At 36.3% G+C, this 24,455-nt stretch overlaps 1 protein-coding gene across 1 annotated transcript in view; it reads left to right on the plus strand.

Annotated features, from left to right (window-relative positions):
- LOC308522075 (titin-like) overlaps positions 1-24,455 on the plus strand; it is a 308,401-nt gene that overhangs the window by 138,712 nt on the left and 145,234 nt on the right. The window contains 41 exon segments of the mRNA XM_081095258.1: positions 159-248; positions 343-610; positions 709-969; positions 1,719-1,928; positions 2,139-2,216; positions 2,319-2,345; positions 2,769-2,828; positions 3,138-3,221; positions 4,778-4,852; positions 6,064-6,114; positions 6,972-7,376; positions 7,801-7,863; positions 8,219-8,296; positions 8,456-8,533; positions 9,119-9,205; positions 9,434-9,514; positions 10,639-10,719; positions 11,119-11,202; positions 13,245-13,328; positions 13,586-13,666; positions 13,810-13,893; positions 14,062-14,145; positions 14,416-14,517; positions 14,941-15,057; positions 16,841-16,921; positions 17,100-17,177; positions 17,407-17,490; positions 17,633-17,716; positions 18,005-18,088; positions 18,309-18,392; positions 19,369-19,449; positions 19,753-19,959; positions 20,905-20,982; positions 21,185-21,259; positions 21,463-21,555; positions 22,310-22,387; positions 22,580-22,777; positions 22,992-23,075; positions 23,255-23,332; positions 23,839-23,922; positions 24,168-24,242. Coding sequence (XP_080951384.1) covers positions 159-248; positions 343-610; positions 709-969; positions 1,719-1,928; positions 2,139-2,216; positions 2,319-2,345; positions 2,769-2,828; positions 3,138-3,221; positions 4,778-4,852; positions 6,064-6,114; positions 6,972-7,376; positions 7,801-7,863; positions 8,219-8,296; positions 8,456-8,533; positions 9,119-9,205; positions 9,434-9,514; positions 10,639-10,719; positions 11,119-11,202; positions 13,245-13,328; positions 13,586-13,666; positions 13,810-13,893; positions 14,062-14,145; positions 14,416-14,517; positions 14,941-15,057; positions 16,841-16,921; positions 17,100-17,177; positions 17,407-17,490; positions 17,633-17,716; positions 18,005-18,088; positions 18,309-18,392; positions 19,369-19,449; positions 19,753-19,959; positions 20,905-20,982; positions 21,185-21,259; positions 21,463-21,555; positions 22,310-22,387; positions 22,580-22,777; positions 22,992-23,075; positions 23,255-23,332; positions 23,839-23,922; positions 24,168-24,242 — 4,339 coding nt within the window.

Consider the following 24,455-nt stretch of genomic DNA (forward strand, 5'->3'; position numbering starts at 1 on the left):
GAATGAGCTATATCTGGAATAAATGACTTCGCTTTCCATAAAAATAATTAATAATTTCTGAAGATCTAAAGAAAGAATGGTAGCTAAATATAATCATGTATCCTCTAATTCAGATTTTATTTCATATGAAATACCTATCCCTTTTTTTTTCTTCTCAGGAAATTGAGGAAATAGAGAAGTCAGAGAAAGAAGAAAAGGAATTTGAAGAACTTGTATCATTTATTCAGCAAAGGCTGTCACAGACAGAGGTAAACTTAAGGATGCTGATAATGAAGTGAACATATTATTATCGGGAATTATAAGGGAAGGATTATAATGCATTTTAATTCTTTATTCTCCTAGCCTGTCACTCTGATCAAGGATATTGAAAATCAGACAGTTTTGAAAGATAATGATGCTGTCTTTGAAATCGACATTAAGATTAATTATCCAGAAATCAAGCTTTCATGGTACAAAGGGACTGTAAAACTGGAACCCAGTGATAAATTTGAAATAAGCATCGATGGTGATCGACATACACTTAGAGTCAAAAACTGTCAACTTAAAGATCAGGGAAATTATAGATTGGTGTGTGGCCCACACATTGCTAGTGCTAAACTGACAGTAATTGGTAAGTAAAGAGTTAAAAAACAACAGCCCTGAGAGACTGACTGTTGAGCATATCTGCCTGTGATATTAAACACAGTGTGTGCTGTGTCACACCAACAGAGCCTGCGTGGGAACGGCACCTGCAGGATGTCACTTTGAAGGAAGGCCAGACTTGCACCATGACGTGCCAGTTTTCTGTGCCAAATGTAAAATCCGAATGGTTCAGAAATGGCAGAATCCTGAAACCCCAAGGTCGACATAAGACAGAAGTGGAACACAAAGTCCATAAACTGACCATTGCGGATGTGCGCGCAGAAGACCAGGGCCAGTACACCTGCAAACATGGAGACCTGGAAACTTCAGCAGAGCTCCGGATTGAAGGTGGGTGAAACTGGCTGGAGTTGGCACAACCTTAGCCAATGGCCATAGGTGTGCAGGACCCTATGGCTCCACCATCAGGCATATCCCAGAGTGCTGCTGTGTCCTCATTCCCAACACACACACTCAAAGCATTCACTCATATCTCAAAGTGCATACAAAATCGAAAGGGAGAGATTCACATAAATAGCAATTCCTTTGCATAGCTCTTTTTGACTAGAAGCAAATTTCATCTAAACTAAGGTGTGACTTTTTAATGATTATTTCTGTTAAATTCCATAATTCTGTTAAATTTAATGAATCTTTACAATTCTGCTAAATTCTGTAATTCTCACATCTGTGATTCTGATGCAAAAAAAAAAAATCTTGGAAAGGAGCTGATTTCATGGCTGTATATCTAAAAGATCTTGGCTAGGAGTTTATATTTGGTTTATAAGAATTAATTTGACTCCATCTGTATGAAATTTCATAGATAGAATTAACAGATATTTTAAGGACTTACAGGAACTACATTATACTTCTTTTTACATTGATTCTATAAGAATACATTTAAGTATTGGGATAATATTGCTTTGTTTTTTGGTTTCTGATGGAAAGAAGTGCATTATCTCCTTGTTTTATATTTTCAATATTTTTCTGCTATTTTTCCATTTGGGTAAAAAGATGGAGACTTTAAATATCTGAGGGGAAAGCACAGTGAGAGAAACTTCTTCCTATACCCCCTACCTGTGACTCTCTTTGTACTTAAACAGCTGAGCCGATTCAGTTTACAAAGCGCATCCAGAACATCGTGGTGAGCGAGCATCAGTCCGCCACCTTCGAGTGCGAAGTGTCCTTTGATGATGCCATTGTAACCTGGTACAAAGGACCCACAGAACTGATCGAGAGCCAGAAATACAACTTCCGGAATGACGGGCGCTGCCACTATATGACCATCCACAACGTGACCCCCGACGACGAAGGTAATTTGATTGGCAGTGTCCCCGTGAATATATAATGTAAAGCTTGTCTGTTTTGTGTAGTTCTACCCTCCTTTACACTTACACTCTATAATTCTATATAGAATTTTTTTTAGGAAAGAGAAGTAAAAATAATACAAACTATATCTAAAAGAAAGACAAGGTATTTACAAATATAGCAGAAAACAAAAGTTCGATGATCCTTTTCCTTAGGTGTCTATTCAGTAATTGCTCGACTGGAGCCAAGAGGAGAAGCGAGAAGCACAGCAGAGCTGTACCTAACAACCAAAGGTCAGAAAGCACCACATTCAAACCACCCTGCAGTCTTTGAAACAAAGTAGCCTGTCGAGACAATTCTAAACATAAACATGCTATTTTTTTTTTCTTTTGCAGAAATCAAACTTGAGATGAAGCCTCCCGGTGAGTTTAAGAAAATCAATCCTTGCGTACAATACATTCAGTATAATTTTGTAAATGAAGAAGCCAAACAAAAAAATCACTAATAATGTTATCTTTTTTCCGTGAAATATTTTCCATTAATAATATAAACATTAATACATAATGCTTTTCATAAATAATACAAACACTGGGCTTTGAGAGTGGGGGGAATTTGAAATAATGTCCCATATCTAGGATCATGCCAACTGGTATGGCCATAAAACAAAAACTTTCACAGGGAATAAACTTGCCTGCCTGGCTGCATATAAAGTGTGCCTGTATGGTTCTTGTCGATATGGTAGGTTCTGCTGCTGGAAATGCCTAACAATCAAACACATCTGAGTTGTCTAATAAACACCTGTGTTCTCAGTCCCTCTGTGCTGATCATTAAATGTCCCTTTTCAGATATTCCTGACTCCAGAGTTCCAATCCCTACCATGCCTATCAGAGCAATACCGCCAGAAGGTGAGATTTGGGACCAAAACTCCTGGGTTTGGGGCAATAATATTCTACCGCTAGGAAATTACCAATGCCAGACCATAGCAGAGAGCCAGAACACATTTTCATGTTATGTTCTTCACTGTGTAATTAAAAAGCAGAGCAAAAGAGTAGTGACAGTTATAAATATATGCTATTTTTATTTCATCTGATAGATGAATAGGTACTATAATACCTTTGATGAACTGAAAGAAATTCATGAGATTTTTTGTTATGCTTCACATAATGAGGAATCCAAACCATGTAACTAACTGATGATGGGTGTGTGTTTTACAGAAATCCCTCCTACAGCTGTTCCTCCTATCCCTGTGTTGCTACCATCACCTGAAGAAAAGAAACCACCAGCAAAACGTATTGAAGGTAGTATGTGTTCTTTACCTAAATGTCAAAATGCAGACCTGGAAAATGTTATTTAATGCAACACATTCTCCCTCTAGTGGTCAACAGGTGGAATTGCCTTTCAAAATGTAAATTATATTAACTAACCAAATGCATAAGACATGGACCTACAGGCTGAAAATCGTCAGACAAACCAACAACAATGCTTAATATTAAAATATTCTATTTTAATGGAATTGCTTAAACATTAATGTCAAACTGATTTCATGTTTCATATTTTTAAATCACATTCGTTTTATAGTCAAATTAAAATTATAGTTTGTGTTGTTTTTCTAAATTACAATGTTAAATACTCTAAACTTTAATATTTTGTTTAAAATATATGATTTAAGCTAACTTTACTACATTTGATTTTTGTTTTTTAAAGCTAAGGAGTGAGCTCACCAATAAGGAGCTCTTGCATGTGCCAGGGAGTTGCTCCTCTCAAACATTTCAATAAGTACTGGTTATGCCGCCAAGTTGCTGAACTAAATTAGTCAGTAGACTGTCTAGGACTTGCTAGGGTTTGGAGGAGTTCAGAATTGCTTTCAGAATTTTCCCAGCATCACCAGGAAGATTCTACATGTCTAAGTCACATTTTTTCATAGCTAAGCCACCGCTACTATAGCAGTTTCCTGGGTTTGACATGCTAGTCCCATACAACCCACTATAGTTGGTGTTAACAGGTTGAGCTATTTTTCAGCCAGGCCCAGGAGAAATTCAGTTAAAACACACACACACACACACACACACACACACACATACACACATATACACACACACAACTTCTAGCTTTGTGACTAATACAATCTCAATAACAAAGAAAATCATTTTTTATCATTTATATGAACATAGTCAAATATGTTTCATCCACTTCTGAAAGCAGAGAGGAACAAAAGTCAAAAATCATAAATTAGATTTCCATTTATATTTATTGTCAGGAATAATAATTCATCTTAATAAATGATTAAATATTTGAGTGTTATTGTCAACATGGCTAAGTTCAACTGCCCACAAGGAAACTTGAGAAATTAAATCATATTTTAAGAATTGAAAACAGTGTTATTTATTCATGAATACTGGGAGCCATAATCAAGTTATGGATTAGGGCCACAATCAAGCTATAACATCAGCAACAACAAAAGAAAATGTCCACAATATATCATAGATAGGACTTTAATTTTACTGACTCACGTGTTTTTCTTTCTCCTGACAATCAAGTGTTCTTACGTAAGTGAAATAAAGATGAAAATATGCACCTTTTCTATTTATGATATCACTTAGGTTCATTCTTAATGTGTTGAAAATGTTAATTTGAAGCAGGCATAAAATCATTGAAGATGTAAGGTCATCCTACATATTCTAATTCCCTCTAAAAAAAATGTTTCTGCATTCTAGTCCAAGATCTCTCTGAACCAGATATCTTGCAATAATGTGCAGTCTCTTTTTAACCATCAAAACATATGAAAAACTATTTTAATACCTCCTCGTTTCCTGAAAACATTTTGGTTATTTACATCTGACATCTTATTTTTTAGTGACCAAAAAAGCTGTGAAGAAAGATACCAAAAAAGTTGTCGCAAAGCCCAAAGAAGAGGAACCACCACCTAAAGGTATTATAATTAAATAGTCAAAGTAGGAGCTTACTGCTTTTCTCTTGGTTACAAATTTTGAATCCCAAATAGTGGAGGGTAGAGGAAGATAAGAGTTTGAATTAAGGAAATGGTACCTCTTCCTTCACTTGCTCTCACCATCTTCTTGGAGTCAGTCCTCACTTTCTCTTCCTCAACATTCTTTTTTTCTCTCCTGTGCCTGTGCCTGCCCCTGACACCCAATGGCAACAAGAGATCCTTGTTATCCCTAGATGGTGATATAAAGAAGGCACAACCCTCTATCCAACAGCTGGTCTTGACCAAGTCACACAGTGAAAGGTCAGGGGCCGATGGGAATTCCAGCTGGCTGCTCCAGCCCAACTTAGCATCCTTCCTGGTTCATAAATGTCAATATGTGCAGATAAAAATACACAAAACCTTTTTTAAAAAAATTCAATTCAATTACTTGAATTTTTTTTATATCCTGGAATGTTTTTAGAAAAAAAGGAGAACTAAATTTAAATAGGCAAATTTATCTGCCCCTTTGGGTATTTAGTCAAGGTGTTGACTAAAATTAGAGTACAGCAACTTCCTAAGAGAAGGAGAATCCAGGAGCACAGGGCCACTCACTGAGACTTTTTTTCTGAGTGGTCACTTGTGAAATATTATGGAATAAAAGAAAGCTCAAAAAGCATGTATATTTCCTGAACTTTGTAGTTAATCATTGAAAAAAGTAAACATGCACTGACTTTTAACATTAAGCCTATTGAATATTCTCATGTTCTGTGTTAATTTAAATTATTTTAAATCAACCTAAACTAGAATAAAACTTCAGATTTCCTGTATTTTTTCATGAATATCGTATTGCAGGCCCTGGCCGGTGCAGCGGTCGCCAACCGGTGGTCCGCGGACCACTGGTGGTCTGTGAGGTCCGAAAGGTTGGCGACCGCTGGACTGGAGCACCATCCCAATACGCCAAGGTTGTAGGGCCCATCCTTCAACCAATGAATGTGTAAATAAGTGGAACAACAAATCAAAGTTTCTCTCTCTCTTTCTCTCTCTCTAAAAAATATACATAATATGGCATTGCATAGCATTTCTGGTGAGCTACATTTGGATATTATGAAAGCGTTTGTTATATTAGTAGTAGTTATAAATTTTACTATACAAATGGCTAACAAGGGTGCATAGGATTAGTAAGCATTAAAAACATGTATTTTATGTTTTTAAAGTCCCAGAGGTTAAGAAGCCCCCACCTCCTACTGCTTTAATTCCAGCAAAAGGTAAGTAAAAAAATTATTAAATATTTGCATTCTATTTACTTCTGAGATTCACATCTCTGCTGTGTATTCTTATTTTGACATATTGGGCTTCCAGCTTATTGTAAAGTCGTGGAGTTCCCTCCGCTATGTTAAAACTAACATTAGAAATGATGGCTATTTCATACTGCTCTAATCCCAGGAAGGAAACCCAGGCAGATGTTTATGCAGCCCCAGTGCAGTCAACATAGGGGGAGAGAAGTGGTGAGGGCTAGGGTGGGGAGGGGTTCATCCCTGGTTATTTTAATTGTAGCTAACACAAATGTTTAGGATCATATAAATAATATTAGCCTTTAAGAATTTTTAAAAGTTGTGTAAAAGCAATGAACTGATTTGGCTACACAATTTTAAATATTATCTTTATCAAACTGACTAAAGAGTCATATTCGATAGTAAAAAATGTAGCTTTAAAATTAGAAATGTGTTTGAAAGTTAGGAATTTAAATAGAGGTGAGCTGCACAAATGTTAATTATTAATGCCAAAAATGATGGTACATATTTTACAAACTGGAGCGCCTATAAAACAATGGGAGGTATATCCACTTGATAATACTTACTGAATGCCATTTGCTCACCCTGGAAATAATCCTCAAATTAAGAGTAGAATGTATCTTGATAGTCCTGATAAAATTCCATAGTCAACAAAAATTTAAATGAAACCAACACAAAGAAAACATAAATTATCAATATGACACTGATGTAAAACTTGACTTTCACTTAGTGAAGTAATTGTATGGACATATTTGACATTCTAATATCATCATGTATTTATTCATTTATTTACTTACTTACTTACTTACTTACTTACGTATTTATTTTAGCTCCTGAAGTTATTGACGTATCCTCCAAGGCTGAAGAAGTGAAAATAACAACCATAACCAGACAGAAAGAGGTTCGGGAGAAAAAAGAAGCCGTGTATGAGAAAAAGCAAGCAGTCTACGAGGAGAAGAAAGTTTACATCGAACCTTTGGAAGAACCTTATGACGAGCTGGAGGTGGAACCGTACACAGAGCCTTTTGAAGAACCTTATTATGAAGAACCAGAGGAAGACTACGAAGAGACCAGGGAAGAAGCTAAAAGGGAGGTTCACGAGGAATGGGAAGAAGACTTTGAAGAAGGGCAAGAATACTATGTAAGGGAAGAAGGTTATGACGAAGGGGAGGAAGAGTGGGAGGAGACTTACAGAGAAAGAGAAGTAATTCAAGTTCAAAAGGAGGTTTATGAAGGTAGGCATCAATCAGGTGATTTTTCTCTTTTCTTTATTTTTGCTCAGTTTATTATATTTTCAGTGTTATTAACCTGATTAGCAATGGCTACAGATAAAATGATTATTTTCATTTTTTTAAGGTTAGAAACCTTTAGAAACTTAATTTTTAAGAATCGTTTTCTTCAGTTACTTTCATGTTTTGACGTTGTAAGTTGAATTATTTAGCCCCATTAGTAAGATTAAATTTCAAATGCTATTTTCTGAAGCAGAAGTTCAAGTTTTATACTCACTGCCTTGCTGCACCTCTGCTTGATCAATACGTCGTGAGGAATCACGTTAGCAAGGAAGAACCCAAATACAATACACAATTACATGTTATTCTTAACTGATTTCATGAATTGACCTATTTAAGCACCCCTTCTCATCCTCTGTTTTTGTTAAAGAATCACATGAGAGAAAAATTCCAGAAAAAGTGCCTGAAAAGAAAAAAGCACCACCTCCTAAAGGTATGTAATTGGAATTATTTAAACAGATCAGAGCATCACCATCATTATCATGGCTTATTTGGCAAATCACTAGTTCAATCCAATAGGCACAACTTCTTCTCTAAGTTTTATTGTATCCATGAATCTTTTTCTAAGAATATCTAATTCATTTAGAGGGAAAAAAATTTAAATGATAAAAAGATTACTATGGTAAATATAAAATAAAATATAACCAAACTAGTTGAAGTACAGAAACTTGTACTAAATTTGTCTCTTTCTACAAAAAATTATGCACATATATACCTATATATAGAGAGAGCAAAACTATGTGAATAGAAGGTCTAAAAGTCCTGCAATTTCTTTAAAATACTTGCAGTTGTAAAGAAGCCAGTAGTTGAAAAAGTTGAAAAGACTTCTCGAAGAATAGAGGAAGAAACCGTTCAAGTCACAAAAGGTATTACCATTGAAAACATGTCTAGTCTTCTGTGCACAACTAACCTGTTTACCTATATATACACGTTAGTTATTTGTAGTATCTAAACTAAGGTATTTTAAAATTGTATGCAAAGCATTCTTCTTTACAATACAAATATATTTGTACATATTTTTTAAGTACCCGAAGTTTCCAAGAAGATTGTTCCACAAAAACCCCCTCGGACTCCAGTGCAGGAAGAAGTTGTTGAAGTGAAAGGTATATATCTTTGTCTTCCAGCTAGAAGTTTTAATCCCTTTTCAATGGATACGGATATGTGTACATATATTACTAAATAATTTACAAATCTGGAACCACCAAAATAAAAACATTCTTATATAATACTCATTTTATGTTGAGTTGCACATATGCATAATTTAACGAAATAATATTATCTTTGCTTCTAGTTTTACTTTATAATTACGTTATTTTTTAAAGGAAGGCTTTGTGTTGAATGAATAGTCTTCTAACTTTACTACGCAATGCAGTCCATGCATAGAATATTTCCCATCCTCTCATTTACATGGATAGACCCTAACAGATTGGGAAATGCATCACATTACATGTGAAGAAGTTGTGTCTATTTGATTCCCATTTAATAATGTTTGATAAAGGCTGCATGGGTCGTTTGTCCCTGTAGATCAAACATGATTTGTTTTCTTGTGAACAATGAATTTGTCCTCAAGCTATCACATTAACCCACTCATTCTGTGTCTAAACACAAATACAGTGTATGGCCTATGTATTTGATCTGCTGTGTTGCTGTAGAAAAATAAGCACTAACATGAAATACTCTCTTTCCAGTACCAGCTGTGCATACAAAGAAGATGGTTATTTCAGAAGAAAAGATGTTCTTTGCTTCTCACACAGAGGAGGAGGTGTCAGTAACAGGTATAAGGCAAATTTGAATTTGGGGGGCTCAATAGAAGAGCTTTAGATGGATTTTCCTTTTCTTATCTAATTTGTGATTATGTAGGCATCTCTGTCTCCTTGTAGTTCCCTGTCATCTTTTCATTTCTCATGTGTCTCCATTTTAATTTGTATTTCAATATTCTCTGTAAATTACAATTACCACCCACAATGTGGCATACCAGTAATGAAAATGTACATTTTTTCAAGTTCCTGAGGTACAAAAGAAAACTGTTACCGAAGAGAAAATTCATGTTGCTGTTTCCAAAAAGATTGAACCTCCACCAAAAGGTATTTATGCAATCTGTTTCTAATAACTTTTAAAATTTCCATAGTAAATATCTGAGTACGTTAATCTATAATAATAAAAGCATAATATGCTGATTAGACTGCACAGCCAAACGACCTTCCAGATGACCTTCCAGATGAAGTCGGGGCTGCGAGGACTGAGCCCCTTGCACGAATTTCGTGCACCAGGCCCCTAGTATTAAATAATAGATTTAGTCACATGGTCAGTAGACCCACAGTCACTATGTACAAAGGGCATCACAGGAGAGGGATGGGAAAACCCAGAAAGAGGGTACAGGAGAGAAAAACAAGATACTGGAGGCTCTATCCACACTTTAGGGAGCTTACAATCTAGCGAACAGCTGTTTGGAAATACCAGCTCACCAGAGCTGATGGTTAAATTTTCAGGAACTTTGCTACCCAGTGTTTAATACCTCCATGATTGAAAGTTAAATTATTTAAGCTTACAGTTAAATAAATTACATTTAAAAAAAACTATGCTAATAAACACTCATCACTCTCTATTTTACTGCCCTTTACTATTACAAAGGTTGTTTACGTTGATTGTATCTGTGTGGGGGAAATACTAGATAAATGGTGTGCTGTTGCACATCTCTTCCTAATCCACAATGATGACATCATGGTTGCTGACCAATATGGGAGTATTTGCACCTGGACGGACACTGGAACTCAGAAATTGGCGGCAGCTACAAATGAGGGCTCGGCCACTCCCTCAGCCCCGCCCTGCCCCGCCCCGTCCCACCCTGCCCCTGTCACATTGTTAAATATTTAGAGTTCGGAAGATACTTGAGATCATCTAATGCAGCTGTTCTAATGTAGCTGCTTTATAAAAGTTACGTTTCTAAAACTAGTGTCTGAGGAAAGGGTGCTCCTACCTTTCCTGGGGATGCGGAGGTTCCTGTGGTTACAGGCGAATAACAGCCACAGCATGTTCCAGCCAATTATTCGTCCATTTCCCTTTGCTCTTGTTTCTAACACATTACTCCCTTGCATTCAGTTGGTGTAAAACGGGAATGTCTGTTCTTTATTTTAATTCTAAGTTTTGCAACAATGTATGCTTTGTCAAAATGCACGCTTTCTAAAAAACAGTGCATTTGTTTTTAAAGTCCCTGAGCCACCTAAGAAAGCTGCCCCAGAAGTGGTTCCTGTTCCCACTCCTAAAAAGGTGGAGCCCCCACCAGCCAAAGGTAGAATAATATATTTTTTAAATTTTTCTTAGTGTCTGTCCTCTTGTATCTTTTGCCATGAGATCTGTATTTTAACAAGGGAGCATCTTCAAAACATTTGTAATATGTTTAATTCTGTGTACGTTGACCTCCTTAATGTGTGGTAATGTGTTATACAAGTACCAGTACCATTTGTAGACTCCAGACTATGCTAATGGGGTCTTTGTCAGCTTCATGTAATGTATGTGATGTCTCTACGGTATTGATGTACTTGCATACATTGTCGTCACAAGTAGAGCATATAAAATGCTTCCTAAAGTCATGTGCTCTTACTGAGTATTTATGCTTTAATGTAATCTTAAGTGTCTCAGAAGAAGACTAGACATTCTCAACATTTTTTCAAAAATGGTATCTTTAAAGTTCCTGAAGTTCCCAAGAAACCTGTGCCAGAGGAGAAAAAGCCCGTTCCTGTACCCAAGAAGGAACCTGCCGCTCCCCCAAAAGGTACTTCACACTGGTCATGGGTAACCCTGTGCCCCGAATGGGAGTCCCTTGCTTTCCATGGTCTTTATATGCACTGCGCTGTCTTTCTATTTTATGTCTTTTACACGCCCCGTGCATTTTTCACTTGTCTGTCAGCTTCAGGGGTCGTGCTCTTGACATCCATTATTTATGATATTGAACATTCCAAAGGTACCACCAAAAAATGTTACTAAGAAAAGCAACTACCTCAGACAGCTATCTTGAATTTTACCATCTTCCCTCTCTTAGAGAAAGAAGAAATATTTGTGAAACTCAATTTCTTTTTTTTCTTTCTTTTTTTTTTTTGAAACTCAATTTCTTCAGGCATGTTTCTAGGGAAAAAGTTTTTCTCTTCATAGATGTGACTTTGTCTTAATTTAAAAAATGCTTTCATGAGTCTTGATAAAATCCAAAGACTGACAACTGCAGGGTGTTGGCAGAACAGAATGTTAACTAGGTAAAAAGGCACCCAGCACTGCTCGCAGCTGCCACTCATCCGAGTCATCAGTGATGCCGAGTCCTCAATAGTTGGAAATATATTGATTTGTGACATTGACTTTCACCATATTTCTTGAGACATTAATAGAACAATAATATTTGTCCTAAACGTTACAGTTATCTACTTAGCTAGCCAGGGGATCTTTCACATTTAGATTCAAATGTGCCAGTCCCTTGCTTTGGTGTTCTGGATTTAGTGTTTGTTTATTTTGTTGTTTTGTTTTGGTTTGCTTGGTTTGGTTTGGTTTGGTTTGGGGTGATAAAAGATACTACCTCATGGAGGCCACAAAGCTACAAACTGGTCAATTATAGAGAGATTCAGTAAGAATACAACATCATTTAATTTAGGAGAAACCAGGCTTACTGAAAGGAACTTACATAGTGTTTCCAATTTCTTCCTAAATCAAACCTGCTTTTCACTTTCTCAAACTCGTGGCTCTTTCAGAATTCTGGGACTTTTTCTTTAATCAAGTGACTTTTAAAGAATGATTTCTGACCATCTAATCATTAAAATATGAGTATATGAAAATAAAATATAATGATTATAATGAAAAAGTGATATTACTAAAATCAATACTAATATCAAAGCCACTGACCACTCCTGAAGGAGGCATGTCTGTTTCTAAATAAACAAATACACATACTGACATGTGTACATGTGTGAACATCCCATGTATGTAACATAACTCATACACACATGAGTGTATATCTGTATAATGACATCAAAATTTATAAGTGAAGGTATAGAGGTGCAGGGGTTCACAAAAACTGCCAATATCTTATTTAAAGTGGAAATATTTATTGCCAATAATGCAGACTGTTAAAATAAATCTGTTAATTAAAAGTGCAACATCATCAACACTAGCACAAATAAACTAAACCCATCGTCAGCGTATGCTGGGTCAGGGATCCTATTAAAAGCTATTGAGCCTCTTAAAGAAAATCACGTATGCACATACCCTCGAAATTTTGTACACAGAACTCTCCAAAGCCGTTGACACGTGCACGTCAGATTGAGAGGCTTTTCCTGAGTTTTGTATACACTTCAAGGACACCAAAAAAATACCAGAAGGGGAAGGGGGGCAAATGTAAAATATAGTTACAACTATTCTAAAGAGCTCTTAGTCTGAGTCTAAGATAGTCTTCGATAACTTAAAACATTGTCCTGTGGATTCCATTTCTCAAGCATAAAGAGATTTTATATACTATATGCACACTCCCTAATTGCTGGCGCATTTGTTTTTAATCAAAAACATATCAGTGTCTAAAGAGAGAACGGATTCTGTACACATCCTTCTGTGTGTATATCTTATTTTTAATTGCCTAAATGCCTCTGTAGCATCACCTGGGACATTTATCAGGTTGTGACCTTTATAACACTGTCGTTTACTTGTATGCATTATTTTGCCAAAGCACAGAAAATCTATAACAATGCTAATGAACTACATAAAGATCTTTGTATGTGCCTATGTCCATTCACAAAGTGATACGTCCCTGAACTAACATTCTGTTTTAAACACTTTAAGTCCCAGGAGTGCCCAAGAAACCTGTTCCTGAAGAAAAGATTCCTGTTCCTGTTGCAAAGGAAAAGGAAGCCCCCCCAGCCGAAGGTACAGTGACTTACTTAGAAAAGAAGTTTAAAAAGAAAAAAAAAAAGCCCTGTTTATACATCTTGAGTACAAAACATTTTGGTGTTTAATTACCTCTTAATTTAGTTAGTTAAATTCAAAATGAATGGTTTATGGTGTGAGTGAGAATTCAACAAGTGTGTCTGTCCACCTGCCTACTTTCTTAAAAAAAAAAATAACTGTACATTAGCTGCTTTGGAAAATATAAAGTCACTTCTCAAAATTAATGTCTTTTCAAGTTCCCGAAGTACAGAAGAGGGTTGTCACAGAAGAAAAAATAACCATTGTTACTCAGAGAGAGGAATCACCACCACCAGCAGGTACTCAGTCCTCGCTCCATGACATAACTGTCTTTCCTTCAAGCTTCTGTAATTGCATGTCTTCGTTAATGGGCCTGCCCGTTCAATGTTGCTCATTTATTTTGCCTTCCTGAGAATTTTAAAACCCAATACTATCCTTTAAGTGCCAGAAATACCAAAGAAGAAAGTTCCCGAAGGAAAAAGACCTATTCCTCCTCGGAAAGTGGAAGAAGCCCCACCACCAAAAGGTATTGTGTCTCCGTCTTTCCAAGAACCATCTTTCGAATAGTATGTTCCCAGGCCAGCGCCGATTTTGTTAGTTTTGTGCTGTGAGTACGTTGTGGGTGTATATCTGTGTTTTGTGTTGGGCTTCGGAGAGATAACATTCAGGTTCTGAAAAGTACATGTTTTTAAAGTGCCAGCTCTGCCCAAGAAACCTGTCCCAGAGGAGAAAGTTTCGGTACCAGTTCCTGTTGCTAAGAAAGCTCCTCCTCCCCGAGGTAGGGTTTGTCCCACGCCTCTGACAAAAATCCTTAGCCTGTGAATTCTTGCTGTTTCCTGTTTGTGTGTTTCTTGTCCTGACGCCTTGTCTGTCCTCCAATAAAATGTGTGTGTGTGTGTGTGTGTGTGCGTATACTCATGGTATGGTATGTAACTTGTTTTCCCATTTTGCTAGTGAAAGTGTGGTACTGTGCAAATCTTCCCCAAACTCTTGAGAGAATTGTTAAGATTCTTGGTTTTTCAACTTCAACCTTAATGCTTTCTTAAAGCTGAAGTTTCTAAGAAAACTGTCCTAGAAGAAAAAAGATTTGTTGCTGAAGAAACGCTATCCGTTGCAGTTCCTCACAAAGTGGAAGTCACGCGGCACGAAGGTACATGAGCAGAAGAGAGAAAGGGAGAAATGAGTTTGTGCGTGTTTCCTCGAAGTCTTCTCTTCTTCTCAGACGTGATTGTTGACCGTAGCAGTTGTCCTTATCACTGTCTACTTGTTGTAGCCTCCTGAGCCTGAGTCTTTGTGTCTTCATTGGTCCTGGATCAGTCTTAGGAAGTGACTGGGGTGCTGAAAATGTGACCACTGGGACAGTGGCCACTCTTGAACGTAATTTGAATGTTCCTCTCCGTCTTGAGCTGGGCTGTCCCCTCATCTTAAATCAGCCCTCTCCCTCTTGTAATGAGGAACCACTGTGGAGCCACACCCTAAGCAGACAGAAGAACCATTATCCATCTTTAGGGAACACGTGACTATTATTAGTATTTCAGGAGACTGAATGTAAATTAAATTTTATCTTTTAAAGTATCTGCAGAGGAGGAATGGAGTTATTCAGAACAAGAGGAAAGAGTGTCCATTTCAGTTTATAGAGAAGAAGAAAGAGAGGAGGAGGAGGAGGAGGTGGAGGTTACAGAATATGAAGGTAAATGATTCAAATAAGCTAGACATGATCTGGAGTCTTGATAAGTTATTTTCTTTCATAGATAATTTGTCAATTAACAAAAAGTGACACAAATTTAGTGACTATCTACTGGCCTCATCAGATATATCTTTTGATCAAAACATGAGATTCAGGGACATTACTTAGAATAAACATCTAATGTATTCTTGTCCATCCTCTCTTATTTGGCAAAAGTAGGGAGTGGAGAGGGTGAGGGGACGAAAGACTTCATATTTATAGGTAACTAATGGGGCAGGTATCTCTGTACTCATTTATCCTTCCATTAGGTAGGATTTGGTTTCAGCGGGGTGGATTGGCATAATCTACACCTTGGTGGTCTAATGTCTAAAACAGGTGTAACATAAAGCAGTTTGATAGCACAACTCACTAATATGTCCTGATTCACAGTTCTAAAATTAAGAAAGAATTGTTACATTCCAGAAGTCAAGGCCATGTTTGAGAGTGAAACACTGAGCACATAGGGCTTTCCTATATTTCATGTTTGGAAGAAACAATCGTGTAACATCTTTGGTTAGATTAACTTCTTATTCAGATGTTCCCATACCTGTAATGAGAGTTCTCTATAGTTTCTTAAGGCTTGAACAGGAAGCTGTATTTCAGTGTTGTGATACCTTTTCAATAAATGAAGATACCACTAGGTATACTGATCAAGTCCAACATCTGAAAGAATGTTCTTAAGAAAGTTCTAATGTGGCTCTTAAGATAAATCAATAAGTTTTAACAAATTAACTCTCTTCCCAATGAAAAAGATGAGTAGAACTGTATATTTAGATGCCCTCAGTGCATCTCTGGCTTATAAATGATGCCCCACCCCTTCTCTGCTTGGAAGAAAAGTCCATGTGAAATCCAGAGGTATAGTCTTAATGGAATGGCTTGGAATAACAAGATGAGACATGACTCCCAAGAGGAAACCTACAGGTTCTTTTGTTTCCTGGGAATGGCCAAGATACGGGGCATAAGTCAGGAATCTAATGGATTCAAAAAGGCCACTGTGCCTTCCAGAAATGTTTGGGAAACCAAACATAACATGAATGCAAAGAAAGTTCTCATTGTATGAATCTGATTTGAGTTTTTGACATTATGCATATAATTGCCTTTGGTACTAGACTCTAGTTGAATGGAAAACATTCTATGATAGTCTTATGTTTTTATTAAGCCCAAAAGGTTTAGGAGAAAGCTGGGTAGCCTATTAAATTTACTTCTAATGTAAATATATATGTCTATAACTAGAGTTTTCTAGTCTATAATTAACTTTATACACATAGGCTCTTTTGCCCCACAAAACTGGGGGGGGGGGACTTGTTTCCAAATCCTCAGTAGGTTTTTCTTATGTGATACAGGTCTGGTCTTTCTTATAAATGTTTATGCTTCTCAAGTATGTTTATGTCTTGTAGCCTTTGAATTTAGAGTTTCTTTTTTTTTTTTAACTTATCTTCAAATACTTAAAAGCCACTGGAATTGTTTTTGTCTTGTATTTGTCCTGTTCTTCCTGTAAATACAAGCATTATTATATCTTTATGATATACTGAAATGTTAAGTTAATGAAGCTTACTTCCCATACTCTTTATTAAGGTACATACTTTGATTAAAATGTTCTTTGTCACTATTTTAAATAGTAACAACCAGGGATTTGGCAAGAGTTAAACTTTTGCCATTGTAATTACTCTTGGAGCAATAAATTACAACTCAAGTTTAACATGAAAAGCACTACAACTTACCTTCTTTAAAATTGATATCTTTAAAGTGCTGGAAGAACCTGAGGAGTATGTTGTAGAAGAAAAACTGCACATTATCTCCAAGAGAGTGGAAGCTGAACCAGCCGAAGGTACATCAGCTCTTGAATTAGTTCTAGCCCTTTGTGTCACATTCTCTATGTTCTCTTGTAGCTATTGTCTATATCACAGATGTTGATAAGTATCATGTCTAAGTAAAAAGATTCCTTACATTTTTATTAAAAAGAAATATGGACATTTCTACAAATGTATTTTATAATCTTTTTCAAGTGCCTGAGAAGCATGAGAAGAAAATTGTACCAAAACCAAAAATCCCTGCTAAAATAGAGGAACCTCTACCAGCTAAAGGTACAGTTCTTGCAAAGAAATGATACCACTTGTCTTAATAGCTATTATGATGTCTTTAATATAACTGCCTAAACTTCTGTCAGTGTGTGTGTACAAACATTTTTGCTGAATATAGCCATTAATGTTTGTGTAAATGTGTAATCTTTTCAAAATGTGAGTTCTTTGCCGCCAAATGAGGTCGCTTCTTCTGTAAGTCAAACTAATATTCTTGAACATAATCTTTCTGAAGTTCCTGAAGCACCTAAGAAAACTGTGCTAGAAAAGAAAATTCCGGCCGCAGTTCCTAAAAAGGAAAAGGTGCCTCCAGCTAAAGGTATATTGGGGTTTACTTTATTCTCATAGAATGCCTGTCTTTTTTAACCTTAAATTCATACATTCTTCAAATTTTTATAACATTAACAAGAAGATAAATGTGCCTATTGTATGTTTGACTGTGTTGCCTGATGTCTTTTAAGCGCCAGAAGAACCAAAGAAACCAATTCCTGAAAAAAGGGTTCCTCCCAAAGCGGCTAAACTAGAAGAGCCTCCCCCCACCAAAGGTAAATGAGACCCCCCCAACAGGAAAGCTAGACACGTGTCCCGTCTTGCGTCCTCTCGCTGCTGTCTTTGGGTCACACCTTTTACGTGGAGGTTATTGGTGTGTGTTAGTGGCAGTGGTGTATTCTCGCCTTGTCTATGGGTGGAGTATTACTTACTTGACGTGAAGTTTATCTGTGTGTACCTTGTAAACTGTTACATGCTAAAAAATCACAGTACTTTCGGGCTAATATATTTTTAAATTCCACTTTAAGTAATATCACTCCCTAATCCTACAATTATCTTTTAAGTGACTGAGAGGCACATGCAAATTACCCAGGAAGAAAAAGCTCCTGTTGCTGTAACTAAAAGAGAGGAGCCTCCTAGAGCCAGAGGTACTTGGAGCCTTTGCATACACAGAACGCTGTCCTGACCCTGTTCTCTTTACCGTGCACACTGGTTACGGGTGCTGGCTGTTGTCATTATTACACGCGTTGTTTTATGTTGGAAATGATGACAATGTCAGGTCTTTTATGTTTGAGTTGCTATGAAACGACTACCTTTTGGTGGTTTGCATGAGGGAACAAGTCTTTAAAGTGAAATCTGTCTTTAAAGTGCCCGAGGAACCCAAGAGAGCTGTTCCAGAAGAAAAGGTTCTCAAACTCAAACCTAAAAAAGAGGAGGCGCCACCGGCCACAGGTACACCAACTCTTTCAGAAATTGAAATAAGCATATAGGTATTGAAACTAATCTAGTGGCGTTTAGGTTCTTGGGGAACATAATTTAAATATATTTTAATACAAAATGCATATGTTATTTTATATCACTTCAAAACTAAACATTTCAGATACCAGAAAGTATTCGCTCCTCTTTCTTTTCTTTTTTTAAATTATTTTTTATTGATTTCAGAGAGGAAGAGAGAAAGAGAGAGAGAGAGAGAAACATCAATGATGAGAGAGAATCAGTGATCGGCTGCCTCCTGCACACCCCTACTGAGATCAAGCCCGCAACCAGGGCATGTGCCCTTGACTGAAATCGAACCCTGACCTCCTGATTCATAGGTCAACACTCAACCAGAGCCACGCCCACTGGGCTTCTTTCTTTTCTTAAAAAATCTGAAGCTCCCCCCAAACATGTAGATGCTTTTCCTTAAAATGTGCTTGTCATCTATGATGTCTTTATTTGTCTATATGTTAAACTTGTCTGCCAAAATGCTTGTTTTATGTGGCAATCTTTGATGAAAATTAAAATTTTTTTAATCCTTTTATTTAATCCTTAATTTTTTTAAGTTTTTAATGTAATTTTTTATATTTTGCTATTAGATTATAAAAATATTGTAGGATTAAGGTGAAGAAACTATGTAACACAAGTTTCTGTCTTGTGCTTGTTTCATAGTCATTATGTTGTCTAGTTGCCTTTTGAAACGTTTATAAATACTACTTGATCTTCTGAAATTACTGTGTCTTTAAAGCATTAAGTAGCTTAGAAAACAGTATATGTATATTGTCATGTTTATTTCCAATTCTATTGACTTTTCTTGCCATTTAAATGAAAAATTTGAACAACAAGCACAGTTATGGTCATCTTTGTCCTTGGATTGTTCATACACAAATTCTCTTAATACATATATATTTAAAATCTTGCAATTCACTTTTAATAATTACTCTTTTTAAAGTGACTGAAGTCAGGAAAAGAGCTGTTAAAGAAGAAAAGATATCCATTGAAGTTCCGAAAAGAGAACCTCGTCCCACTAAAGGTATATTGTGCTTTGACTAAATAATAAAATGAAGCATGAAACTACGCAGCTCTTTGCCTGCTAGCTCCTAAATTGACTCCCATTCTTTACTGGCTTATTGCTGACTAAAGGTGGGGAATCTAACATTTGAAATCATGAATAGCAAATGTACACTCTGTAGTACCCCAACCAAGAAAGGACAGTCAGATCTCCCATAATTAGTGCATGAGACCATCACAAAGGGAATGAAATCAAAGCACATTGTCATTCTTATCCCTAAATGGGCTTCAAGTATAATGTTGCCTGTTGTCAATATTATTCTAGAAGTAACTGTAACAGAAGAGAAAGAATGGTCTTACACCCGAGAAGAAGAAACTGTTTCAGTGCATCGGGAAGAGGAATATGAAGAATACGAAGAATACGATTATAAAGAAGTTGAGGAGTATGAACCAGCAGAAGAATATGACCAATATGAAGATTATGAGGAACGTGAACTTGAACATTATGAAGAGTCTAAAGAATATATCACAGGTATGAACAAAACTGCAAACTTGAACCACATTAAGTATATGCAAATTCCATTAGAACAGGATACAATTTTGGGTGCCCAGAGAAATTTGGAAAGAACTTTGTTTCCTTTGGCAACTTCAAAATGTTTGTTTTCTTGGATAACTTCTAGAAAAATATCTCTATAATAACCTTACTGTTAGATTGGGTTTGGGGAATAACCTATTTACTCCTTATTTTTGCTTTTATGCAAAATAGCAATGTCACTGCATTTCTTTCTCCAAAAAGTTAGGAATTTATCTGCAAATGCCTATGATCATTCTAATACATGATCAAAAACTTCTGAGCATCTCTCATTATGAGGCTTGTTGTGATCAAGCATGATAGGCTATTGAGAACATTCTCTAGCCTGAGGGGTCCCATCATCAAACTTGACAAAGACTCTTTCCAAGGTAAAGGCAGAGACGAAGGCTAGCAAGCAGTTGTGTTTTATCTCATTAAGATCATATTTTTAGGCTTATAATTTCAGTTCCAAAGAATTTATTTTACTCAAAAAATTGGAACTTTGAAATGAATCAGTATTATGTCCCTTAATTTCTGATGTTTCTGAGTCTAACTTTGGGGTCATTCTGTGTAGTTTTGAAGATAACATTAAAAGTCAAACTTATATAGACAGGCGATGTAACCACCATTTTGTCTACCAGAAGCGAAGTGAGGATTTTACTATGTAAGAGACAGCTGAAATTACCTAATAGAAATAAATAGCAAGGAGGAGAGGGCACTCTAGGCTTGTTTAGGTTTTTTTAGACCTTATCCTTCTGGGATCTCTGATTCTCACTCACCTCTAGAGGCTATGACTACACCGTAGATGAAAGATAATATTTTAATTATTTGAGTGTATTTAAGAAATACTATTTTTTATTTATGTTCTCACATCTAACATTAAATACCCTGTATGTACTTTTAAAGAACCCAAGAAGCCTATCCCAGTAAAGCCTGTACAAGAAGAACCGGTTCCCACAAAACCAAAGGCCCCACCCACTAAAGGTAGAGTGAGAAAAACTTTATCAGTACTGAGACCTGTCTTCCCGTCAGTCATACTACAAATACCTGTTGTAGTGGCAGTATACTATTCATGTGTGTGTTTGGGGATGTTGTGTTGTATGTCGTATTTCTTAACTTTTTATTCTTACTACTCTTGAGCAATCAGGTTCAGGTTTGTAAATCTGTTAATGTTGATATTTTCAAGTTGTGAAGAAAGCTGTCCCTGAAGAAAAAGTACCAGTGCCCATTCCTAAGAAACTCAAACCTCTACCACCCAAAGGTACTTTTCAGAGTGATAACTCCCCAAACGTCTTTGTTACTTGTGTTCTAGAAACGTGTCTTACCACCTTGTCTGCCATTCTTTGTTTTTACAAAACGTATTGTTGTAGTCCTGATGCTTCCATGTCAGTTTTTCGTATATTTTTATTTACACTGTATCCATGTGGTTGGTTTTAATGCTCTTCAATAATTAATATCTTTAAGTGACTGAAGAATCAAAGAAAGTTGTTGAGGAAAAAGTACGCATTTCAATTACCAAACGCGAAAAAGAGCAGGTGACTGAACCAGCTGCTAAAGGTATAATAATTTCCTTCTTAGACCGGGTCTTTTTCAGTGTCTTTTATAAAATCCAGGCAGCTATGCTTCACTTCATTTCATTGTTGTGTGTGTCTTTTAAATTAATCGTTTGGAAAATATTGGATGTAAAAATCTGTAGATACAGGATAAGAAGTTAATGTTACCTTTAAAAGGCAAAGTTATTTCAAAATATATCCAGAGCCTTTTATACACTGGCTGCATCCTGTCACATGGCTACAATATATAGGGAATAGAGTGTTTGGATGTCAAGTCAGTGACCATTTGGCCCATTCCTGGCTTATCTAAATTGATGTAATGATATAACCATATTCCTTCTAAAGCCATTCTGAAGATTAAGAAAAAGCTAACTCAGTGTCTAGTAATTTTTCTTCTGCTTTTTACTAAGTATAAAGTAACTTCTCCATAATTTCAGAAAGCTTAGTTACCTAGAATTTAGCCTTTCATTTCCAGTAAGGGATATTTCCTATAGGCAGAGACGCCTACACACTAAACATGATTTCACATTTGGGCTCTGCTCCCTCAGGTTTACTTGAGTACTTCTGTATGTTTTTATCCCAATGCGGTTCAGAATTATTTCCATGGAACATGTAAAGTTTCTTACGGATGAACTATTGCATATCTATCACATAAGAAGCACTTGAAAATTATTCTGTCTGCTTAAAGAACAACAATCAAGAGTTGTCTGGGTGGCCCGTTTCTTACATTAAAATGTCCTTATACTTAATATTTCAAGTGCCCATGAAGCCCAAGAGGGTTGTCACAGAAGAAAAGGTGCTTATTCCTAAAAAAGAAGTAGCAGCACCTGTTAAAGGTACTTAATGCCACTCTTTTTAATGTTTTGTTCGTCTTCTTTGATATGAAATTCATGTTCAGTTCTATGTGTGAAGTTCTTCTGTGTGCAAGGCAAAGCCTGTTCTTCTGTTACAAATGGTTGTGTTCCTAACATGTTTAAATTTTGTTGAGATATTGGAAAATGTCCAACGTAAAGATAATATCTTTAAAGTGCCAGAAGTACCTAAAAGACCAGAACCAGAAGAGATTGCCTTTGAAGAGGAAGTTGTAACCCGAGTAGAGGAATATCTTGAAGAAGAAGAAGAAGAGTATGTTCATGAAGAAGAGTACCTTCATGAAGAAGAAGAGTACCTTCATGAAGAAGAGGAAGTCATAACTGAAGAAGTGGTACCAGTAGTTCCAGTCAAAGGTAGATTTCATCTCCTACAAAGGGATACAGAGCAGCATCTTTGGAGTCTGAGTGTCTAATTTGATCAGATTCTGGGGTGTATTAGTACAGATGACCAATTCTGCTTATTTTAGAAATAGACACTTTTAGATGCTGAAGTATGATTTCTGCAGTTGTTTTTTACATTCTATATCTTTTTGCAACCTTTCCAAAATTCTTAATAATATCTTTAAAGTGCCTGAGATACCTAAGAAACCTGTTCCGGAAGAGAAGAAACCTGTTCCTGTTCCCAAAAAGAAGGAAGCCCCACCAGCAAAAGGTATACCATCATTCATATCATGGCCAGAGGAAAGCCTTTATCTGCAGATAAATAGTTAACTATCTTCTGAGTTCAAAACCTTGTATGTGTTGTATCTGTTGTTAGAAATGTTAACTGTACTTTGTATGGATGTGTTGTCACTAGTAGTTAGAACTTACCAATAAACAATATCTTTAAAGTGCCTGAGATTCCTAAGAAGCCAGAGGAGAAAGTTCCTGTGCCCATTCCTAAAAAAGAGAAGGCTCCACCAGCTAAAGGTACCTCTCTTTGTAGTCCATCAAGGGGATAGTATAGTAATCTACTCACATAGTATAACTTGATGAATCATATCAGTTCTTTCCCCATAATGATATTAACAATATTAATGACAAGGCAAGGACCTGCCCAACTGGTTATAGGAGCAGTTTACCGTGCAGCCATCTCTGAATTTTGCTATTGTAGCATGCTGATGCTTCATGCTTGGCTCCTCCTCCTTAGTGGAAATCTCTTAGTGTAAAATAGATACTTATCATAACAGCAAAATGGACAAAACCACTATTTACCAGGCATTGTATGCTGTCTTCGTCACCAATCTATGTTTTTACAGTGTTGTTATTGTTTTTTTAATTTTTATTTTTGTGAATTCCTTTGTTTGTGGCTGTTGTTTTCAATCTTAAAGTGAAACTGTTAGAAGATCTATGATGCTTCAATTAAGCCCTGAGATTGCTGGATTCTTCTCAGTGGGTGGAAAATGTGACACTAACCCTATCTGATATCTTTAAAGTTCCTGAAGTACCCAAGAAACCTGTGCCGGAGGAGAAAGTGCCTGTACCGGTTCCTAAAAAGGTGGAGGCTCCACCCGCAGAAGGTACATAAACTTGCAATGTTGCAAATCATTTTTGTTCCACATTTGCATGTGAGTAAAAATTAATCTTTGGGGATGCAACTCTTTCCTATTCCTGTATGGGAAAGAAAATATTTATTTTAAGGATAAAATCCTTCTTGAGATACCTTGGTTGTAGTTTTACTACCTTATCTTAATCTTTTTGAGGCTATGCTTCGACTCAAAATTTTATGTTGTATAAAATTTTTTTCTAAACCATCTCTTTAAAGTGCCCAAGAAGCCTGTGCCTGAGAAGAAGGTGCCAGTTCCTGCTCCTAAGAAAGTAGAGGCTCCACCTGTGAAAGGTACATCACTTCACCTTTTAAAGTGCCTGAGAAAAAACAAACCTTTTTAAAAAAAAAGTTTATGTATGTTCACATATAAATGCTCCCACAATATTACATGTTCTTTAAAATTGTCTTCTTAGAAATATAAAAATCAGGTGTTTCGTGATTCTTTTTCATGCCTATTGTACTCAAACATGTAAAAGAACACGTGATTAAAGACAAATAATATCT

The sequence above is a fragment of the Myotis nattereri genome, assembly GCF_964212035.1.
Source record: "Myotis nattereri genome assembly, chromosome: 7".
Lineage (NCBI taxonomy): Eukaryota > Metazoa > Chordata > Mammalia > Chiroptera > Vespertilionidae > Myotis > Myotis nattereri.